Genomic DNA, 20,463 nt, shown 5'->3' on the forward strand with positions numbered 1-20,463 from the left:
CAAATAATATATATAAGCATTATATCTTTGTATTAGAGTACTATAGTGTTCAGCTGTAGCTACAAATATAGTAGTGATGTGCAATATTACATGTGTAAGTAGAATACTTATAGAGTAATGTAGACTTGGATCATACATACATATATCTACTTAGATAGTTTGTATATTGTTTATGTTATTCAGATATATGCTGTACAAACAAAACTATTTTTTATGTTTGTTTATAGATGAAATAAAAAATAGTTTACCTTAAATCTCTTAATGTAATGTTCCACTTTATGTCATGTTTCTTTTAATGTCATGTTCCACTTGATATCATCTTATGCTTAATGTAATGTTTTCTTTTAAAAAATAAGAAGTGATACTAAACAGAATATAAATATTGTTTAAATTACAAAATGTATCAAATTAGGTAATCAAAAATATAATTAGAAATGATGTATTAATCAGATTGTTGAAAATCTAATCATCTACATCAATTACTTATAAAACTAAGATATGAAACTTGATAATTTAGATTTATTTCACAGTCTTGATAGTCATGGATAGAATTTACTTTTAGGAATTTTTGACAGTAGCATCAAAAGATTAAAGGATATACCAGCATCACATTGTAAAAAAATTGAAGATTTTTTTAAAAATCATTCATTTATTGGCATGTTTAATTAGCATATTGATATTTGCATGTTTATGTGTAGATTGGCCGAGTATTATGGTTTTTATAGACAGATTTAATTCATTAAAGACTCTTTTATCGTTGAATATATTATAATTTTGTGTGAAATAAAAGCTAAAAGTGTTAATACGGAATCATCTTTTTCTACAAGCTCCCTTTAATATTGTATCTCTAGATTTCTTGAATAAGAGAATAATCTTTATTCTTACGTAGTGGATACTGAGTACATAATGACCTCTATACAAGAAGGACTTCTTTTAACAAACACATTTTTTTTTTAAATCTGGTTAATCTTCAAACACTTAGTGAATTTTTTTTTTATCTTAGTTCTGCATGCAAGACATTATTGCTTTATCTTTTTGTTTTGAAGCAAACATTCTGCCTGATCTTGACATATATAAATAGTACACAATGAAATGGAATGCTGTAAAAATAGCTTTCTTTGGTTCATTGTGTAGGTATTACCATAGGCATTTTTTTTTTTTTTGCTGAAACTAAGAAAGCTACCATAATTCTTTAAAAATATTTTTAGTGTAAAAATATTTTACAGTATTTTTTTTTTTTTATTTTTCAAAATTTTGGTTGAATAACATTTTGGAATTTGAAAATTGAAAAATTTGAAAAAGTTTTAAACATGCCATATCAGACATCAGACAGGATGTTTGTTTATTTTTGTTTAATTTCTATTTATTTTTGGTTTCTGATTATTGATGTTGTGGTTGAATTTTCAGTGGTATTTCCCCCGGATCGTTTTCGTACCCCGGCCCCTCCTCTTCCTCCACAGCGAGGCCCTTTGAAGGGGAACGAGCCTTTCTCTCGTTACATTCGTTACCAGACAACAACTGTACCAGTTCCCGTAATTCCTATACAAGATGGAGATTTGCAATTATCTCACGAACTTCCAGAACCTGAAATAAAATTTGGTATGTCGTGTTTTAAAAAAATGGCACCATCCTCAGGATTTGATACTCATGATTTTGTTGTTCATTAAAACTGGTTATGATAAACAACAAAAGCGGGTAACAAGTTCAGTGTGGCCGCATCGTTATAAATTGGATGTGGTCAAGGTCATTGATGGTCATTTATGTTGACCAGAAAATGGTCATCGTAAAAGCCATCTGTGCAGTAGTAATTTATATAGAAAAGATTTGAAATGAATATTAATTTCTTATATTGATTTTATCGGATAGCTTTCAATGGATCATACCCAGGTGAGACTAACTTGAAATTATTGACATTTTTGGGTATATCATTTAATTAATTCATAACATGAATAGATATATTCTTTGAAAATTACACTTTAATACAGGAAAGATTTGTGTTTATATAGTATATGAGTAACAAATTTTTTATATGTATTTATCAAATTTCATATGTAGGTTCCCCTTGGTGCCTAGTTATGCATATTGCGTTTTGAGACCAATCGGAAAACAACATGGCCGACAGGCAGCCATCTTGGATTTTGACAATTGAAGTTTGTTATCGCTATTTCTGAGAAAGTACTGAAGGGATCTTTCTCAAATTTCATATGAAGGTTCCCCTTGGTGCCTAGTTATGCATATTGCATTTTGAGACCAATTGGATAACAACATGGCCGACAGGCAGCCATCTTGGATTTTGACAATTGAAGTTTGTTATCGCTATTTCTGAGAAAGTACTGAAGGGATCTTTCTCAAATTTCATATGAAGGTTCCCCTTGGTGCCTAGTTATGCATATTGCATTTTGAGACCAATCTGAAAATAACATGGCCGACAGGCAGCCATCTTGGATTTTGACAATTGAAGTTTGTTATCGCTATTTCTGAGAAAGTACTGAAGGAATCTTTCTCAAATTTCATATGAAGGGGCCCCTTGGTGCCTAGTTATGCATATTGCGTTTTGAGACCAATCAGGGAAAAAAATGGCCGACAGGCAGCCATCTTGGATTTTGACAATTGAAGTTTGTTATCGCTATTTCTCAGAAAGTACTGAAGGGATCTTTCTCAAATTTCATATGTAGGTTCCCCTCGGTGCCTGGTTATGCGTATTGCATTTTGAGACCAATCTGAAAACAACATGGCCGACAGGCAGCCATCTTGGATTTTGACAACTGAAGTTTGTTATCGCTATTTCTGAGAAAGTACTGAAGGGATCTTTCTCAAATTTCATATGGAGGTTCCCCTTGGTGCCTCATTATGCTTATTGCATTTTGAGATCAATTGGAAAACAATATGGCAGACAGACCGCCATCTTGGATTTTGACAATTTAAGTTTGTTATCTCTATTTCTCAAAGTGCTGAAGGGATCTTTCTCAAATTTCATATGTAGGTTCCCCTTGGTCCCTTGTATTGCATTTTGGACCAGTCTGTCCTGAAAACAACCTTTTTTTTCTAATTCTTTTGAATTTGTTTTTATAAAAAAAATAAATTCATGTTAAGCTTAATTAATTTTTATTGTTTCCAATTTATTTCAAATTAGAAAAAAAATTTCTGTTGTATAACTGACTATGTTTATAACTGTTTTAACTGTAAGCAAATATTTACGATTTTTTTGTAAAATAATAATACTTGTGTGTTGATGATAGAATGTATACCTGGAACCTTCGGACCTGACTGTATGTATTCGTGTCAGGACTGTGTGAACGGTGGGACGTGTAACGACCGCCAGGACGAGTGTATCTGCCGACCTGGCTGGCATGGGCTTCTCTGTAATCACACATGTCCAGAGGTAGTTTACAAATTAATTATGATTATATTAAGGATGTATGCAACGTCATATCATAACCATTCTTTCTGAAGAGTTCCACTCCAAAAATCTGTACTTTTTTTCTTCCGTGAAGTAAAAATGCATCTTATTCATAGTAAAAATTTTCCTTGAACAAATGAATTTCTTATTTGAATTGATCAGGTAGCAATTTTAATAAGTTGAATGTTCATTGTTTTACTATGGTGATCAGTGTTCATGCTTGATATTCTTGGTTGCCATGGCAACTATTTCCTGATGTCGCTAACGTTTTCTGAAATCAAAATATATACATAATTACTATAGTGACAAATTTAATATTCTTGGTTGCTATGGAAACCATTTCCTGTACATCTTTACTAGGTCAACTATTATTCAATATTCATTGTAACCATGGTGACCAATTTCCTATATTCAGGGTTTCTATGGGGACAACTGTAACAGTATCTGTGACTGTCAAAATGGAGGCACGTGTGATCCGGAGACTGGCCGATGTATTTGTCCCCCTGCCATTGAAGGTCGCAAATGTGAAGATGGATGCCCTCGTGGGTTTTACGGAGCGAGCTGTAACATAACTTGTCCATACCACTGCTCAAGCGGACATTGTAACCGGTTACTCTACTACTGCCACTGCGAGCTCGGAAAGTTTGGTCAGAGCTGTCAACTGGATTGTCCTCCCTTTACCTACGGATCAAACTGCATCAATGAATGTGACTGTAATATCAATAATACGAAGACTTGCAACGCCAGGGTAATTATGTTATTTTACAGCAGTGATCTTATTTCACTGGAGCCGCTTTATTTTGTTTTATGGCTGAAACAGACTCCAGAGAACAGATTTAAGGTTGAGAAATGTTCTCCTGCTTTGCTAGTGTATACAGGGTTTCACAAGTTGGCTGATTGATGTACATCAAAAAACCCACAGCTATATATATTTTACAATCTATATTTAATTAGGTGACAAAAAATAATCTTAATGAATCAATTGCCCATTTGCAAAAAATTGAAGGTCAATGATGTTATAATTGAACAAAATGTATGTATTTTGAAAAAAATACAGTAAAAGTTATATATCTTCAAGAAATTAAATGCCTCATAAGAATTTGAAAATAAATATAAGTGAATTTTGACTGAAAAATGATTGATTGGAAAACATTTTTATACCAGACTGGGAAATGTTCCTGTCAGCCGGGTTTCTATGGTGAGAGATGTGAGTTACCATGTACAGAAGATTTCTATGGTCCCGGATGTCTCCAGCGCTGTAACTGTCGTAAACAGATGGTCTGCGATCCTGTCGACGGTCTATGTCGTCATAACTGCCTGGCTGGAAAAACTGGGGAAGATTGTGAAGAAAGTAAGGGTCATCACTTGACCTGTAGCGTTTGTTTTATTATTAGTTAAAGGTGTATGCTATCTTACTTTGACAATTTCCCCTCCTTAACAAAAGACTTCCATAGCAAGAATCTTATTACTTTTGTAAATGGAGATTATGCTTCTAAAATTTTTTACATTGATATTAAAAGATAAATGGAATTTTAAATACCCTTAATATATTTACTCCAATATTGTAAGGGAGATAACTTAAGCACAAATTGTCATTGTAATGTTCAGAAGGTAGCATACACCCTTAAGCTGTCTCTTATAATATTAAGTTGGTCAAGTACACATTTCTGATTTGCCACTTTTCACAATTTAATTTGATTGATTTTATATTGACCTGATTTGCATTTTGTTATTCTGAGTACCACTGGAAGCACGTTTCTTTAATTTTCTTAGAAAATGTTTTCATATGCTTTCTTTCACATGATGTAATTGGTTTTATTATCATTTCTTGCATTATTGTTTTACAAGATAAATTTTCTGATCAATTAATTTTTAGAGTTTATTTGCCGAGACTTTTCTATCTGATTTTTGTGCAGTCAATGATTTTTTTATGCAAATCGATTCACCAAAACATAAACAGGAAAAAAATAAAAAGTTTTAAAATTATTGTTTATGCAAACTAGAGTTAAAGATTTGGCAATCGTGAATCACTGTTTAAATCTCATTCGGTTTTCTTTTTTATTTATTTCCACAAGTGAAAAAGAAATTGGTTCACAAATTTCCTTGCATGATCTTAAACAATTTATCAAAAAGTTATTTCAAACAAATGTTCGCATTAATAATTGGGATTCAGACATAAATTTTCTGTTTTTTTTCTCTGATAGATTTTACAAATCAATCATTGGCTGTACATTATTTTTGTTTTGTTTGATGTTTTCACCCATTGTTTTGACATCACCTTTTGTTTGACGTCACGTTCACAGCGTGCCCCAGGGGTACGTACGGTCTGTACTGTAAGCACCGCTGTCAGTGCGGGGGAAGCGAGTGCACACCTGATACCGGAGCCTGTGTATGTCAGGCCGGGCGACGAGGGAAACACTGCCGAGACAGTGAGTGGCGCAGTAATATCCATCTGATTTAAGTGTAATTCTGACACTGATCAGTAAATGTCACTATTAAAACTCATTACAACACCAATTGATATTGTATGTAATCTGAACCCCGAGTTATTTGAAACTCCATTTAGTTTTACTGACAACCTATGTAATCTGACCCCTGAGTATTCTAACATCCTCTCTAGTTTCATCCCAGAGTACAAACAGACATCCTGTCTGGCCTGAAACCTGAGTATTCTGACATTCTGTCTAATCTGACCCCTAAGTATTTGGATGCCATGTCTAATCTGACTCCTGTGTATTTAGATTTCCTGTCTAATCTGACCCCTGAGTATTCTGACATCCTGTCTAATTTGACTCCTGTGTATTCTGATTTCCTGTCTAATCTGACCCCTGAGTATATCGATGTCCTGTCTAATCTTACCCCTGAGTATTTAGATTTCCTGTCTAATCTGACCCCATGAATTCTGACCTCCTGTCTAATCTGACCCCGAGTATTCTGACATCCTGTCTTATGTGACCCCTGAGTTTTCGGATATCCTGTCAAATTTAAAATAACCCAGCCTATTTCTTGATATTTTGTCTAAAATTTGCTTGACAATGAATGACTTCCTAAAAAAAATGACTGACTCTAAGTTTGTATTGAATTTTTGTTGATTTTGTGAGTATGTCAGTAAACAAAAGGAACTGGGGAATTCTATATGAAACAGATTTATTTGGAAAGCTGTGCATGTTGCACCAACAGGCTCTAATCATGTATTTTGTCTTTTAATATTTTTTAAATTTATTCATTTTTTTCTTATTTATCTCAGTTCAGCTATTCTTTCAAATGTTAATGATAATTTGTAAACTTATATAAGTTATTAGAATTGGTATCAACTTTAAACAAATCTTCTTGTTATGAAATGACACCCATATTTCCTGAGTCACCATGCTGGTAGATAATTGTTATGGTTAGACACAAACGTGTCAAAAGTGACGCTAATATCTTAAAATGATGAACTTAAATGATTTTTTGTCTTTTTGTAATTTAACTGTCCACTCGGACTGACCGCGGTCATTTTGTATTACAGCTTGTGAGGAGGGTACATGGGGCATCAACTGTGAAAATATTTGCATGTGTAAAAATGGTGGGTCATGTGACCCGGTGACCGGAGAATGCATCTGTCCGGATGGCTGGTATGGCCGAGAATGCAAAGAGAGTAAGTTATTTATATTTTCCTTAAACAAATAAAAAATCTATCTCGCTCCATCTGTAGAAACGTCATCTTAAGAAAATTAAATCAGTTGATGTTTTATTTTCAAATGAAATTAAAATTCAATGGTCTGTATTGATAAATGTTCATAATGCCATATGTGCACGGTGGTAACCATAGCTTTTCCTCTTACGGTCGATTTAAAGAAAATAAACAAGAGGCAATTTTGCTATTTGATCCTCATCACACACACAAAATGATCAAATTAATTTAATCATAAAGTATTTAATCATAAAGTATTTTAAGCAAAGATTTGTGCTAATCAGTGTTGGTGTCATTTTCATACCTCCTGAACATCGTTTTTGGTCAAGATTTTTCATGCGCAAAATATATGGATAGAAGTTTTTTTCCAGCATTTTCAGCCCCAAAAAGTACCTGCGCAAATTACACTGGTGCACAAATTACACAGGTTTTTATGGTAACTGTTTTGATATTTCTGTTCCACAGTTTGCCCCCAGGGTCGGTTCGGAGCTCAATGTCTCTCCCGATGTCTGTGTGAAAACAACGCTTTGTGTAATCCCCGGGATGGCCAGTGTAACTGTTCCTCCGGCTGGACTGGTCAGATCTGTGATAGAGGTACACCAAATCCAGCGCTAGTATAAATAAAATGAAAAATAAGCAATCAAAAAGTTTAACTTTTTTACTTTATTTTGCTGATTGTTAATATCATTTTAGCTAAGGAACAAAAATTAAAATTTACATATATACAAATGTCGACATAAAAATGAATTGTAAAGAAAATTTTTCCCTTTTTCATTCTCTAAATAAAATGGCATATATTACTTCTAACCTCAGGCCTTTTTTTCTAATTTTTTGATGTTCACAAATAAAAGCCTAAGATAATATCTCCATAATCAAAATTGATGTTCACCAAAATAATCTCATTTTCTTTTGTCTAGCTTGTTCACCAGGCTCGTATGGTCCGAATTGTCAAGAGCGTTGTCAGTGTCGTAATGGGGCCGAATGTGATCCTACCAATGGCGAGTGCCTCTGTGCTCCAGGCTGGCACGGCCCCGGATGTGATCAGAGTAAGAACATGGATTTTCAAAATGAAATTACAGTTATTTCTAACTTGAGGCCAGATATGAATTTATTTTTAAGTTCAAATATTAGATTAGAAAGTCTTCTGGTTTGACGCCCCAGCAAAATATCTAGATTAAGATTTAGATATAGGTTAAGAGAGATAAGAGGGGGTCAGATTAGACAGGGATAGATAAAGAGAGATCAGAGGGTCAGATAAGACAGGTTATGATGTATATTGAATTATTAGGCTATTGTAACTTCCGATGATTTTGATATTTCTTTCTACATATTTTGAATTTCCTCCTCACCTTCAAGGCATCATCTTTTAGGCTCTAAACATTTATCACTGACGAAACCTAGAAGGATGAAATATGATATAGTTTGATTACTTCATTTAATTCTCAATTTGTATGAGTGCTAATCATCTCATGTCTTGTGTGTCTTTCGTCAGAATGTGAGAACAATACCTATGGGCCAGGATGTATCCAGCCGTGTCAGTGTTATAACGGCGCTCTGTGTGACCACATCAGTGGAGCGTGTGTATGTACCAGCGGCTGGCGAGGCCGAAGCTGTGACAAAGCTTGTCCGGAAGGTTTCTTCGGACTCGAATGTCAGGGTGTCTGTAGCTGTGGTAATGGTGCGGAGTGTAACCATGTCGATGGGACATGTCGCTGCGCCCCTGGTTGGAGCGGAAATCAGTGTTCGGAGCCGTGTATAGCAGGAATGTACGGGGTGGAGTGCTCTCAAAGGTGTAACTGTCAAAACAGCGGGGTGTGTGACCACGTATCGGGAACATGTATCTGTGAAAAAGGTTGGAGGGGCGCCGATTGTGAAGAAGGTGAGTAATTCTGATATAGCATTTGTCATTAACATGGTCAGATGGTACAGTTTTTAAGCACTTGCCTTTACCAAGGGGCGATCTGTCTGAGTTTGGTTCCCTGATCATATATGTAAAACCCTATGTTGGTCACCTGGCCGAACACCTGAGCTTTCTCTGCAGGGTTTGCAGACACAGCTTGTAAGACCACTTCCATTGTGGCCGCCAGAAATGATTCAAATTACATGTAGTTATATTATTATGATAACTTATAATTGTGTCTTGATCATTTTAAAATAGATGAAGTCCATGAATAGTTGGATTTTTGTACCCACGTAATGGATTATATATAGTCAGACTGACTAATACGAAAATAGAATTTACTAAGTTTATTAATTTTTTTGTTTTCTTTTTTCAGTTTTTTTTTAAAAATGTATAAAATCATGAAGGTAGTAAGACAATTTATTTGATGTGATTTATTTAATCAAATTAAAATGATGATAAAATAAATATTGATGATAATACTGACTATGAGATTTGTTTATCCTCTACAGCCTGTCCTCCAGGGCATTACGGCAGCAACTGCTTATATCGCTGTTATTGTCTCAACGGAGCTACATGCGATCACATCAGTGGATTATGTAACTGTACGCGTGGCTACACGGGCACGGCTTGCGAACTCAGTAAGTTCCGCTTCAGTAGACAATTTTCTATACTGCTAATTAAGCATCATGGGAAAAATATTTTACCCACACTAAAAATTAACATTTACCATGTTGCTTAGAATGTTAAAAATTATGAAAATCGGTTATGTATAGAAAACTTTAAAATTATCATTTCACATAATTATTTATTACCAGCCCAAATAAAATAATAGCTATTTTTAATATGCATGCTTTCATAATATAATCATGCTGCAGACAATTTTTTTTTTTTCGAAACAATTTAAATCAACTAAGTGACTTTCACACCGATGCAACTTTCATACATCCTTTTATTTGGACATTCCGGACAAGTCCATTTTTATTCCAGAGGGATAACAGGTTCACTAAGATAATCGTAAATATGCGCATTTACAAATATTTGTTTTTGATTTGAAAACATTATCGATGTCTTTACTTTGACAGCATGCCAAGAAGGAAAGTATGGCCCTAACTGTGCTTTCACTTGCGACTGTGTCCACAGTGAGTCATGTGACAAATCTTCAGGCGCGTGTTCCTGTAGCCCTGGTTACCGTGGCGAGCGCTGTGAGTCAGGTGAGTTAAAAACCATTACATATATAAGCTGATTAATATCAAAATAATTCAGTCGAAGTCTGTTGCATGATAATCCTGTCAAACCTAAGAAACTTAAGTGGACTCTGCCATTCATTTATCATTTTAAGTCCAATATGGTCAGTAGGGGTGGAAGGGTTAAAGTTAAAAAATGCAGTTATTATTAGCTCTCTTTGTGTCGAAATCCTTGTTTTTTCTTCTCTCCATCCAGTGTCGACTCTTTCTTTTCAACACTGATTGTACAGAAGGCACACTTGGGAATAACACCTTTAGCACTTGAAAGTCATAAAACTTCTTAAGAAAGGGCAATGATTTGGGGGACAGCTAGTATGCAGGGGTGAAGGTCTTTCATGTGGTTGCAAATCAATGACCTTGACCTACTTTCAATAGGACAATTATTCAAAATCTCGAAAAAACATTTTCTCATCAAGTGAAAAGGCCAAAGTACTGATATTTAACCAGTTGCATGCTAGTAGGGAGTTAAGGGTTGGTTACAATGCTTGTTCAAATAAATGATATTGACCTATATTCTTTGTCACAGAATCAATTGTTGAAAAAGTCTTTAAATGATTTCCTTGCATTAATCAAAAAGCCAAATAAAATGATATTGGGTCTGTAGGATGCAGGGATGAAGGGCTATCAAGTTGATATTCAAATGAATTATCTCAACCTTATTTCAAAGTCAGACAATGAATTAAATTAATGTTTTCAATAGGGTTACAAAACAGGCAAATTTGATATTTTTTTTCAGTCAGGATTTAAACATAGATATATATTTTTTGTCTTTTTTCATACACAGAATGTCCTCATGGATTTTATGGAAGAAATTGTGATGAGAGCTGTGAATGTCAAAATGGAGCAGCTTGTGACCATGAAACTGGACATTGTCAATGTTTACCTGGCTGGAGAGGGCGCCACTGTCATAAAGGTATGTAGAGGGCGCCCCTGTTTATAAAGGCATGTAGGGGGCGCCACTGTCATTAAGGTATATAGAGGGCACCACTGTTTATAAAGGCATATACTAAAGTGGGCGCTACTGTCATAAAGGTAAAGATACATGTAGAGGGAGCCACTGTTGTAACGCTATGTATAAGGGGCATTCTTTAAGGACAGCCATTGTAAAAAGGGTTTTTCGCCTAGTGATCTTTTAGTGCTGTTTTAAGTCTTTTTAACTTTGTCAACTTTGTCATATTCATACTACAAATATTTAACTTAGGTTTTTTTTTCGATTTAGCTTGTCCCTCTGGATTTTTCGGTGAAGATTGTATCGGAATGTGTGAATGTGACCCCGGAATGCCTTGTGACCATATAACAGGAACTTGTAAATGTCCGGCAGGTTTTACTGGAGAAAGATGTGACAAAAGTAAGTGAATCTAATATAACAAAAAAATGTTTTGTACGTTGTCAGTTCAATGAAACCATTTTTATAGTGTTTCAATCAATCTTCTTGATGCAAAAACTTTCGTGAAAAATAACTTTATCAAAAATTATTTTGAATTTAATTATTTTTAAAAACATCATCTTGCTAGAGGTAAAAGCTACAAAATTGATAATATCTTTTTTGTGTGTGAGACTATTAAATGGAAAACTGATACACCATCATAATTAATACAATTTGCAGCTTTTTATAACCCAATGTGACAAGATTGATTGATTTGTCATATCAGCAAGTATCAAACCAATTTTAAAAAATTCAATACTGTACAAGAGTTTATCACAGAATTGATTACTATACATTTTATCACCTGGAAATTAATTAACTCATGTCTGGTAATAAGCCCATCCTGGTTTATTGCACTTCAGTAAAAATACAATCAAATAGTCATTTTTTGTCCCATCAATGTTTAACATTGCAGTACTCACTAGTCAATGTGGTGGTCTCCAGGGCTAGGTTTATTAGAACAATTTGGCTTATTACAGAATGTCCGGAGGGTACGTACGGTGAGGAATGCGCCAGAATATGTGACTGTGTAGGACATCACATGACGTGCCATCATGCCACTGGGGAGTGTATATGTAAACCTGGCCATAGGGGGCGCTTCTGTAACAAGGGTAGGTAACTCCTACCGTCTATAAATTCAGAGCTCAAGAATATGCATTGCTTTGCTGTGTGGCCAATCATATTCATTGTTATTCAAAATTTCATTGTTTTCTCAAATCAGTAGTTTGGATTCTGTTCTGGCTGAACAAAAAAAAAAGAAGAAAACAAAGGAGTTTTATATTAAAGCTACATGTTGTGATATATATATGTTAATATGTACGATATGTGCGATTTAGGAAGTTATAATATCAATAGCTGTTACATCACAAGCTGATTAAATGGTGCAGACCAATAAAACCAGGCAGGTAGGAATGTATTTGATCTTAAGCTTATGTTATAAAAGGATTGAAGCTTAGTAAAATTATTTGGAGACTACAGATTTGTGAGATGATACCTTCTAACTTAGATTTCTTCTATAAATGTGTGGCATATATATAGTATAAATTCTGCTGCTTCTTGGAGAAAAAAAACTTTGCTGCAATATATATTTTAGCATTTCTTTAGGATTTCTTGGTGTTTACATGCATTGCATTGCTACCCAAAGCTTTCATTTAAATCTTAAGAAAAATAAGAAAAATATGAATTCAAAGGTAATTATATCAACTGAAACCTCTCTGTATGTCTGCCTGGACATTTCAGTTGAAGTTGATTTCTGTCCTAGTTACATCCTAGTTATCAGCAAAATAAGTCCATTAAAGGACAGTGTCTTTATGGATAGTGTTGTCACACTGAAATATCACACCTGGGCTACCTAGTCCTTGTCAGCAACTTTAAAGCTGGTACTTAAAGCAGCAATTAGTCTCAGAGCCAGGAGATGGAACTCAAAGCCTTCCTTAGAGGCCAGGTTCAATGCTCAACTAATGGCCAAAAATGAGCCAGTGTCAATTATAGGAAGAAGAAAGCTGCTTTGAAAATTTGATTCTCCCTTCAATTGGCAGTTTGCATTTTCCCAGGAAGCTAAGAAACAGGCTGCATGGTCTGTGCTGTGGTTATGTCCTTGGGCAAGAAACTTTATCTTTACCCTAATTGCTCTCAATGGCATGCAACAGGCTTCCTGTGTGTTCTTCTGTGTGGTAGTCACCAACTACTACAAGGAGACCAGCCATCTCACAATGACTGTACATGTTCACAGGATGATAAACCCAGCAAACAAAATTCCCAAAATTTAGTCACCTCTTTTGAAATGTGCAATGGAGGCAGCCAGGTAGGTTGGCCATCATCCTATATACAATGTATGTAAGTTATTGTAAAGAATTCATGCAAAGCGAAATTTTGATACCAGATTATCTCCCCCTGGTATGAAATTTAGGAATCAGATATATCTGACAGACCAAAATGTAGCTTGATTTTATCTATAATTTTAATATTCTAGAGACAAAGGGCCAGTCAGGAGCAGGTCAAATTCCCTTCAGGGAAGTTCTGGTGTAGCAGTGATGTTATTTAAAATTAAAAATAAATTGATGATTCATAACCTTGGTGACAAAAATGACTATATCAGAACTCAGATGACAGTTAAGGTCCATAAGGTCTTAAGGTATACAAAAATGTTATCTGAAGTATAGACATGGTTAGTATAGTTTAATAAAAAATATTTATATTTCCACTCAATTCAGACTCAATGAACCTACCACAGTTAACTCGAGTCATTTTTGAATGAACTATATCAAGTCCGGCGTAGGAATACATTTGTCGAGCTTGGACTATATTTTTTTTAATTCCTTTTCAAAAGTGATCATATTTATATGAAATAAATTCCTTTAAAACTAATGTTTGTTTTAATTCGCTATTAAGTTTGTTCACGAAAGAAATCCTAAAAGTATTAACCATATGTAGATGGAGAGTGATGATGTACATTTCTTTAAGTTCTGTGGTAGACTTGCACAAGTCCCTATTTGTCTTCGCAGTTTATAAAATTTGTCTCAAGACCTATTGAGGTTTATACCCCCATACACCTCAACATAACATTATTCAATCCTTAATTGTATTATGTATAAAGAACATCAACTGAAGTCAATCTGTGTTGCTGGTTGCTGTTGTGACCATGTTTTGACTTTTTTGTCCTGAAGAGGTCTGCTGGTAGCTTTCCTTAAATTGTTATACCCAGCAAGATGTGAAACTGTCCAAAAGCTTGCTATGCAAATGTATTCAAACTACAATTATACATTTATAGACTGACTATTACTGCAAGCTTCAGCTGGCAATGTAGTACAGTTAAAAATCAAATTTAAGTTTGCTTAAAAAATTAAACGTGTGTGTTTTATGTATATATCTTGCTTGCTTTGTTCTGAATGAAGGAAGGAAAAATAGAAAAGGTAGAAAGAATAAAGGAAAAAAACAGCGTGATGGAGATGAGAGCGAATTGGACAACGTTATAATATCTGAATCGTTCGACTTACTCCAGGACGTAAAACCAGAAACAGGTAAAGTATATATACATGGCCTGCATTCTCTGCCTCTTGTTACTATATTTAACTTATAATATAATTAAGCCTGTGTACAGTAATACGTCCACCTTTATATATACAGAGTTCAAATTAGTGTTTTGCAATTTTACAATATTGTAGCTACAAGGATGAAATTATTTATGTTTTTTTCCCCCAGTATCAATGGAATTCAGAACTTGAAAAAATTCAAGAGTGTCTTATATAAAATTCTAAAGATTTGTGTTAAATTACATATTTTGACTCTTGAGTACAAGCTTCTATATAAAGGCTGTCTTTTACAACATTTATTAATTAACGCATCGTTTATGAGTAACTGTGATAAGCTAAAATTGTTCCCTTGGCGACTGCGTCCAATGGTATCCCAACTTTTTGAGATCCGTTTTCTAAAAGCTTCAAAATACATAAGTTGGCATCTTACACCGTTCCTATTTGATAAATATTCATTTGCGGTCTAGGAGTAATGTTACGGGAAAATAATTTGGAAATATCATAAGCCAATACATTGTCTGGAATCTATATTGTAGTTGAGAGGTAAATTGAATGACGCATTAATTAATACAAATATAGACTACCTTATACATCTTAATCTCTAGGATATGAGTGTTCGGTTTGTTGAAAGGATCCTCTTCTGCATGAGGGCAGCTCATTGTGTTTTCTTCTCCTTTTTTGAGCAATTTAATTATTTGAACCTTTAAAAAAAAAAAAAAAAAAAATATTTTTAATTGTTTCCTTTTTATGGAGACAATGATACTCAAACCATATCTGTTTATCCTTTGTCTTTGAATAGCTTCATGGATCACAGGTACCAATACCTTACCATTAATTACATGTTCTCTGTGCTGTAATCTAAAAATAGATTTTTACTGTTGTCACAATGTGTGTTCTAGGAACATTTATTTTTAGAATATTTTGTAACAAATGAGAATTTCCTTGTAAGATAAATCTGTCAAAAACATTAATGAATTGAAGATTATTTATAAATTTTTGGTTTAAATTAAATTGATTGAAGCATTCTTTTATACTGTTGGAAAATATTCAAACAATTAACAGTTGTTTTATTTATTTATTTATCTAATTATTTATTTATTTATTTATTTTGGAGATGAATTAATACAAGTACCTTTAATCAATAATTTTTTCATTTTCAAAATTTCATTAATTCCCAGTTGCTTATTTATTTTTTCAATTTGTTTGAAAAAGTTAATTAAAATAGCATATTAAACATCTTTCCTATATCAACACAATTTTTACTTGGTGCGTGTTCCTAGTATCAGCCTCTTGTGACATCAGGCTATACTTCACTGTATGTTGCATGGTATCTGGATGTTGTCTGCTTTAATGTTGTTATGGTTCAAATTGTGAACTTTTAACTTTTGAAATATCTCTTAAACTTTCTATTAAATTACACCTATTTTACATTTTCAGTTATTTCTGTTACTTTAAATCATTTTTTTTATCAATAACTTGTAACAGTGGCTTTTATTAATTGTTCTAATTTCTAAAATTTGATTCTAGCTTTTAATCAGTCTAATTTCTTTGATATAAATGCATTAAAAAATACTTGGATATTCATCTGTATTAAAAAATAAACAATTTTATAATATTGAGCTTGGTTTCATTCCAATTTTAAATTTGTTAATTTCTGTCAAAAAATGATTTATATCATATGTTGTTTTTTGTTGTCTATTTCACTGACATTTAAGTAACAATATCTGAACTAATAATTAAAATGACTCATATAAATAAAATACATTAAAATATTGTTCATGAATTTTTATAATTTAATATAATATTAATACTAATCTATAATATATGAACTCGGATTTTAAAAAATGTGATTTTATTTTTTGTTTTTATTGGTCTAGCGAATACTGTTTAAAGCACAATGGTCACACAATGATGATTTTCAGTATTTTCATTAAAAGAATTTGTTTAATGACGTTTAAAAGATTTTTTCCTATCTCTTTACAATGATAAGAAACATTCCTATGATATCTAGGAAATGCAGTGATCACTTTACAACTGGTACATGTTTGTAAACAAGTCAGTAAAAAATGTTTTCAAAATGTATTTTTTATTTTTCACTACTGCTAAATGTATGTACTGTAGTAGATGTGTAGGTAGTGACTATGCACTTATGCACAAAGAATTTATTTGAAACTTAATTGCACTGTTCGGATAATGTTGTCATGGTCAACTGTTTATAGTGAATCTATTTCAGAAAATGTAATATTCATGGTGAAAAGTAGTTGTCTAAATACTGATATGGCCGGTAAACTATATATTAATTGAATTATTTAAGTTTTAGATATCATTGTGACAATAAATATATGTCCAGCAATCTTTTATTTGGTCACTCAAGCAGTTGATTCGTATTATACTTTTTGTTGTTTGAAGCAGGTTTCCAAGCATTGATGACATTGAGAACTATTTATGTTGCATGACGTTATCATATGATATACCACTTGCTTTCATAATGCTAAGAGCCAGTACTCAACTCAAAAATATCACTTTGACCTTTTAACTATCACTCTGCATGTGACTGAAATATCACAACTTATTTCAACTTAAAATATTACTCCTATACTTGAAATATCACATCTTATCTCATTTTAAAATATTTCTCCTCAACTTTAAATATTACTCCTCAACTTGAAGTATCACTTTTCAACTTTAAATATTACACCTCAACTTGAAATATTACACCTCAACTTGAAATATCACTCCTCAACTTGAAATATTACACCTCAACTTAAAATATTACACCTCAACTTAAAATATTACTCCTCAACTTGAAATATTACACCTCAACTTGAAATATTACTCCTCAACTTAAAATATTACTTCTCAACTTGAAATATCACTCCTCAACTTGAAATATTACACCTCAACTTGAAATATTACTCCTCAACTTAAAATATTACACCTCAACTTAAAATATTTCACCTCAACTTGAAATATTACACCTCAACTTGAAATATTACTCCTCAACTTGAAATATTACACCTCAACTTGAAATATTACTCAACTTGAAATATTACACCTCAACTTGAAATATTACTCCTCAACTTGAAATATCACACCTCAACTTAAAATATTACTCCTCAACTTAAAATATTACACCTCAACTTGAAATATTACACCTCAACTTGAAATATTACACCTCAACTTGAAATATTACTCCTCTGAACTTGAAATATTTCTCCTCAAATTGAAACATACTACTTGTAATCAACTTAGAATATCGCTCCTCAACTTGACCTAGCTAGAAATATCACAACTACTTACACAAATAGAAATGTTGATCACTACTTGTACAAGTACTTAACCTAGAATAAGACTACTCAACTTGATGCAGCTTGATTTATGACATTTTGACTGAATATATGACTGCATTTGATTATAGTACTTCAAATACCACCTGTACATGACTTGACTACTTGACTTGAAAACAATTTGTAAATGACTTCACTTGGTGACTTGAAATATGACTTTGTACATGGCTTAAGTACATGACTACTTGACTTGAAATGTGACTCCATCAATGACTTGACTACTTGACTTGAAATATGACTTTGAACTTGACTTGAAAACCACATGTAAATGACTTGACTAGGTGACTTGAAATATGACTTTAAACTTGTCTTGAAACAACCTTAAACAGCTTGACTAGATGACTTGAAATATGGCTTTGAACTTGTCTTGAAACCACCTTAAACAACTTGACTAGATGACTTGAAATATCACTGCACTCTTCCCTTGACATTTAGTCTGGGATACTGTGCACTTTGTATACATGTATCTGAATAATTCATTACATTCTGTAATTTTTGAACTCAATTACATAATGCTTTTTGTACATTTTTTACTCAAAAAGGAAGACAAAGTTGTTTTCTTTAAAATTCTAAACAGGATTTTTTTTAATTAAAATTCTAAACAGGATTTTTTTTAATTAAAATTTATATAAACTTACAGAATACTGGTAAATTGATATGAATTGTTTTTCTAGGATGTATGGAGGGGAAATTTGGACCGAGTTGTGACCGAGACTGTCAGTGTGAAAATGGAGCAACGTGTCATGTGATCACAGGGGCGTGTTTTTGTCGGGATGGATACTTTGGTCCAACTTGTGCCCGAAAATGTCCAGAGGGTCGCTATGGAACAAACTGTTCCGAGATCTGCCACTGCCTAAACGGTGGCAAGTGTGGCCGTATCCATGGGAAATGCAAATGTCATCCCGGATATACTGGTTTCCTGTGTGAGAACGGTGAGTTTTCAAATTTAAGGTGTTGTTTAGTTAGAGAACTACCCTCAAACCAGACAAACTTGGCCAGTTTGGGTGGAAATTTTTATGTCTAGTAACAGAGTTTTACTGTGAATTTTACGGAGTTTTTCGCTGGTATCCTAGTTTTCTGGTCAAAATGTAGAGAATTTTGGATTAGAGAGGGGTTAGTCTATTATTTTTGTCTTAAGAGAGTTACTGTGGTGAGAGTATGGAAAACACAACTCACATGCTACCCCCATCAATTTAATTCAGATACTTCAGATTTATTTTATTCATTTTTGGCTTTCAAAAATCTTTGCTTTGCAATGAAAATTATAAATTTGGTATTTCATCTCCTTGGATAGGTTCAAAGACTACAGGAAACATTCCAAAATTGAATTTGGAGTAAGACTTAATTACTTCGTTAAATGTGTTGGTAATTATATCGAGACAAGCTTTGACCATTCTTTATATACACAATGTAACCTTTTGTCTAACTTTTTTTCATGATACGTAAAAGGGTAAAATTTGCAAAAAAAAGAACTTTTTAAAAAAAAATATTTGTTGAAACCTGTTGAAGTCTTGGTTATATCACATGAATGCTTGTTTTTTTACCTGAATGCTTCCAAATGTACAAGTCTAGATCTGAGCCCAATGGGATTTTATGTTGATGACTATCTTAATTGCTTTACGATAATTTTTTTGCAGAATGTGAAGAAGGTTACTATGGTTACAACTGTGCTTTAAAGTGTAACTGTAGCGACCATGGGTCATGTGACCACATCACCGGTACTTGTCACTGTCACCTCGGATACACGGGTCCTAGCTGTAATAAGACTTGTCCCGTGGGCCGATTTGGTCCCGACTGTGTACATTCCTGTAACTGTCAAAACCGAGCCCCTTGTGATCCTGTGACAGGGTGCTGTTCCTGTACAGAGGGCTTCTATGGACAGAGCTGTGAACTAAGTAATTTTTTTTTTACATTAAAAACAGAAGTCTTATTTCTTTCTGACAAATCTTTATGACTAAAAACTCATGTCTTAAATTCATTTGATTTGGCAAAAGTTTGATCTACATTGTTAAATTTGAAATCAGATTTTTATTGATATAAGACAAAATTAATACCTTCATCAGGGGCAAATTTGTCTCTCACAGTTACAGCAATTTTTTCCTTGGCTTTAATTCCCCTTGTGAATATCTGCAAAGTTATAAGGAATGATTATTTAAAAAAAAAGAGACAAAAAAAATCTAGGTATATGCATTTTATTTTTGTTTGTTTAAAAAGCATGTCCTGAGGGGACACATGGCCCTTACTGTCGAGAGCACTGTGACTGTGTGAACGGCGCCACCTGTAATGCCCAGACGGGACAGTGTAGGTGTCGCCTCGGCTTTTTCGGGGACAGGTGTGAAGCAGGTAAGTTAAATTTTAGGAGTTTTTTATGATGGCTTTCATATATACTGATTACAACATTTCATATCAATTCATATTCTGAGCACATAGTAAGCCTT

At 33.4% G+C, this 20,463-nt stretch overlaps 1 protein-coding gene across 2 annotated transcripts in view; it reads left to right on the forward strand.

The window, feature by feature from the left end:
- The window catches only part of LOC117344919 (multiple epidermal growth factor-like domains protein 6), a 194,262-nt gene that overhangs the window by 161,905 nt on the left and 11,894 nt on the right, over positions 1 to 20,463 (forward strand). For both annotated transcript variants that reach the window (XM_033907803.1, XM_033907804.1), the window contains 19 exons: positions 1,408 to 1,599; positions 3,240 to 3,382; positions 3,816 to 4,148; positions 4,565 to 4,751; positions 5,704 to 5,829; positions 6,909 to 7,037; positions 7,539 to 7,667; positions 7,991 to 8,119; positions 8,566 to 8,952; positions 9,486 to 9,614; positions 10,059 to 10,187; positions 11,005 to 11,133; positions 11,440 to 11,568; positions 12,126 to 12,257; positions 14,541 to 14,666; positions 15,478 to 15,492; positions 18,700 to 18,957; positions 19,663 to 19,920; positions 20,240 to 20,368. In XM_033907803.1, coding sequence (XP_033763694.1) covers positions 1,408 to 1,599; positions 3,240 to 3,382; positions 3,816 to 4,148; positions 4,565 to 4,751; positions 5,704 to 5,829; positions 6,909 to 7,037; positions 7,539 to 7,667; positions 7,991 to 8,119; positions 8,566 to 8,952; positions 9,486 to 9,614; positions 10,059 to 10,187; positions 11,005 to 11,133; positions 11,440 to 11,568; positions 12,126 to 12,257; positions 14,541 to 14,666; positions 15,478 to 15,492; positions 18,700 to 18,957; positions 19,663 to 19,920; positions 20,240 to 20,368 — 3,189 coding nt within the window. The remainder of the gene's footprint in view (positions 1 to 1,407; positions 1,600 to 3,239; positions 3,383 to 3,815; positions 4,149 to 4,564; positions 4,752 to 5,703; positions 5,830 to 6,908; positions 7,038 to 7,538; positions 7,668 to 7,990; positions 8,120 to 8,565; positions 8,953 to 9,485; positions 9,615 to 10,058; positions 10,188 to 11,004; positions 11,134 to 11,439; positions 11,569 to 12,125; positions 12,258 to 14,540; positions 14,667 to 15,477; positions 15,493 to 18,699; positions 18,958 to 19,662; positions 19,921 to 20,239; positions 20,369 to 20,463) is intronic.

The sequence above is a fragment of the Pecten maximus genome, chromosome 16 (assembly GCF_902652985.1).
Source record: "Pecten maximus chromosome 16, xPecMax1.1, whole genome shotgun sequence".
NCBI classification, from domain to species: Eukaryota; Metazoa; Mollusca; class Bivalvia; order Pectinida; family Pectinidae; genus Pecten; species Pecten maximus.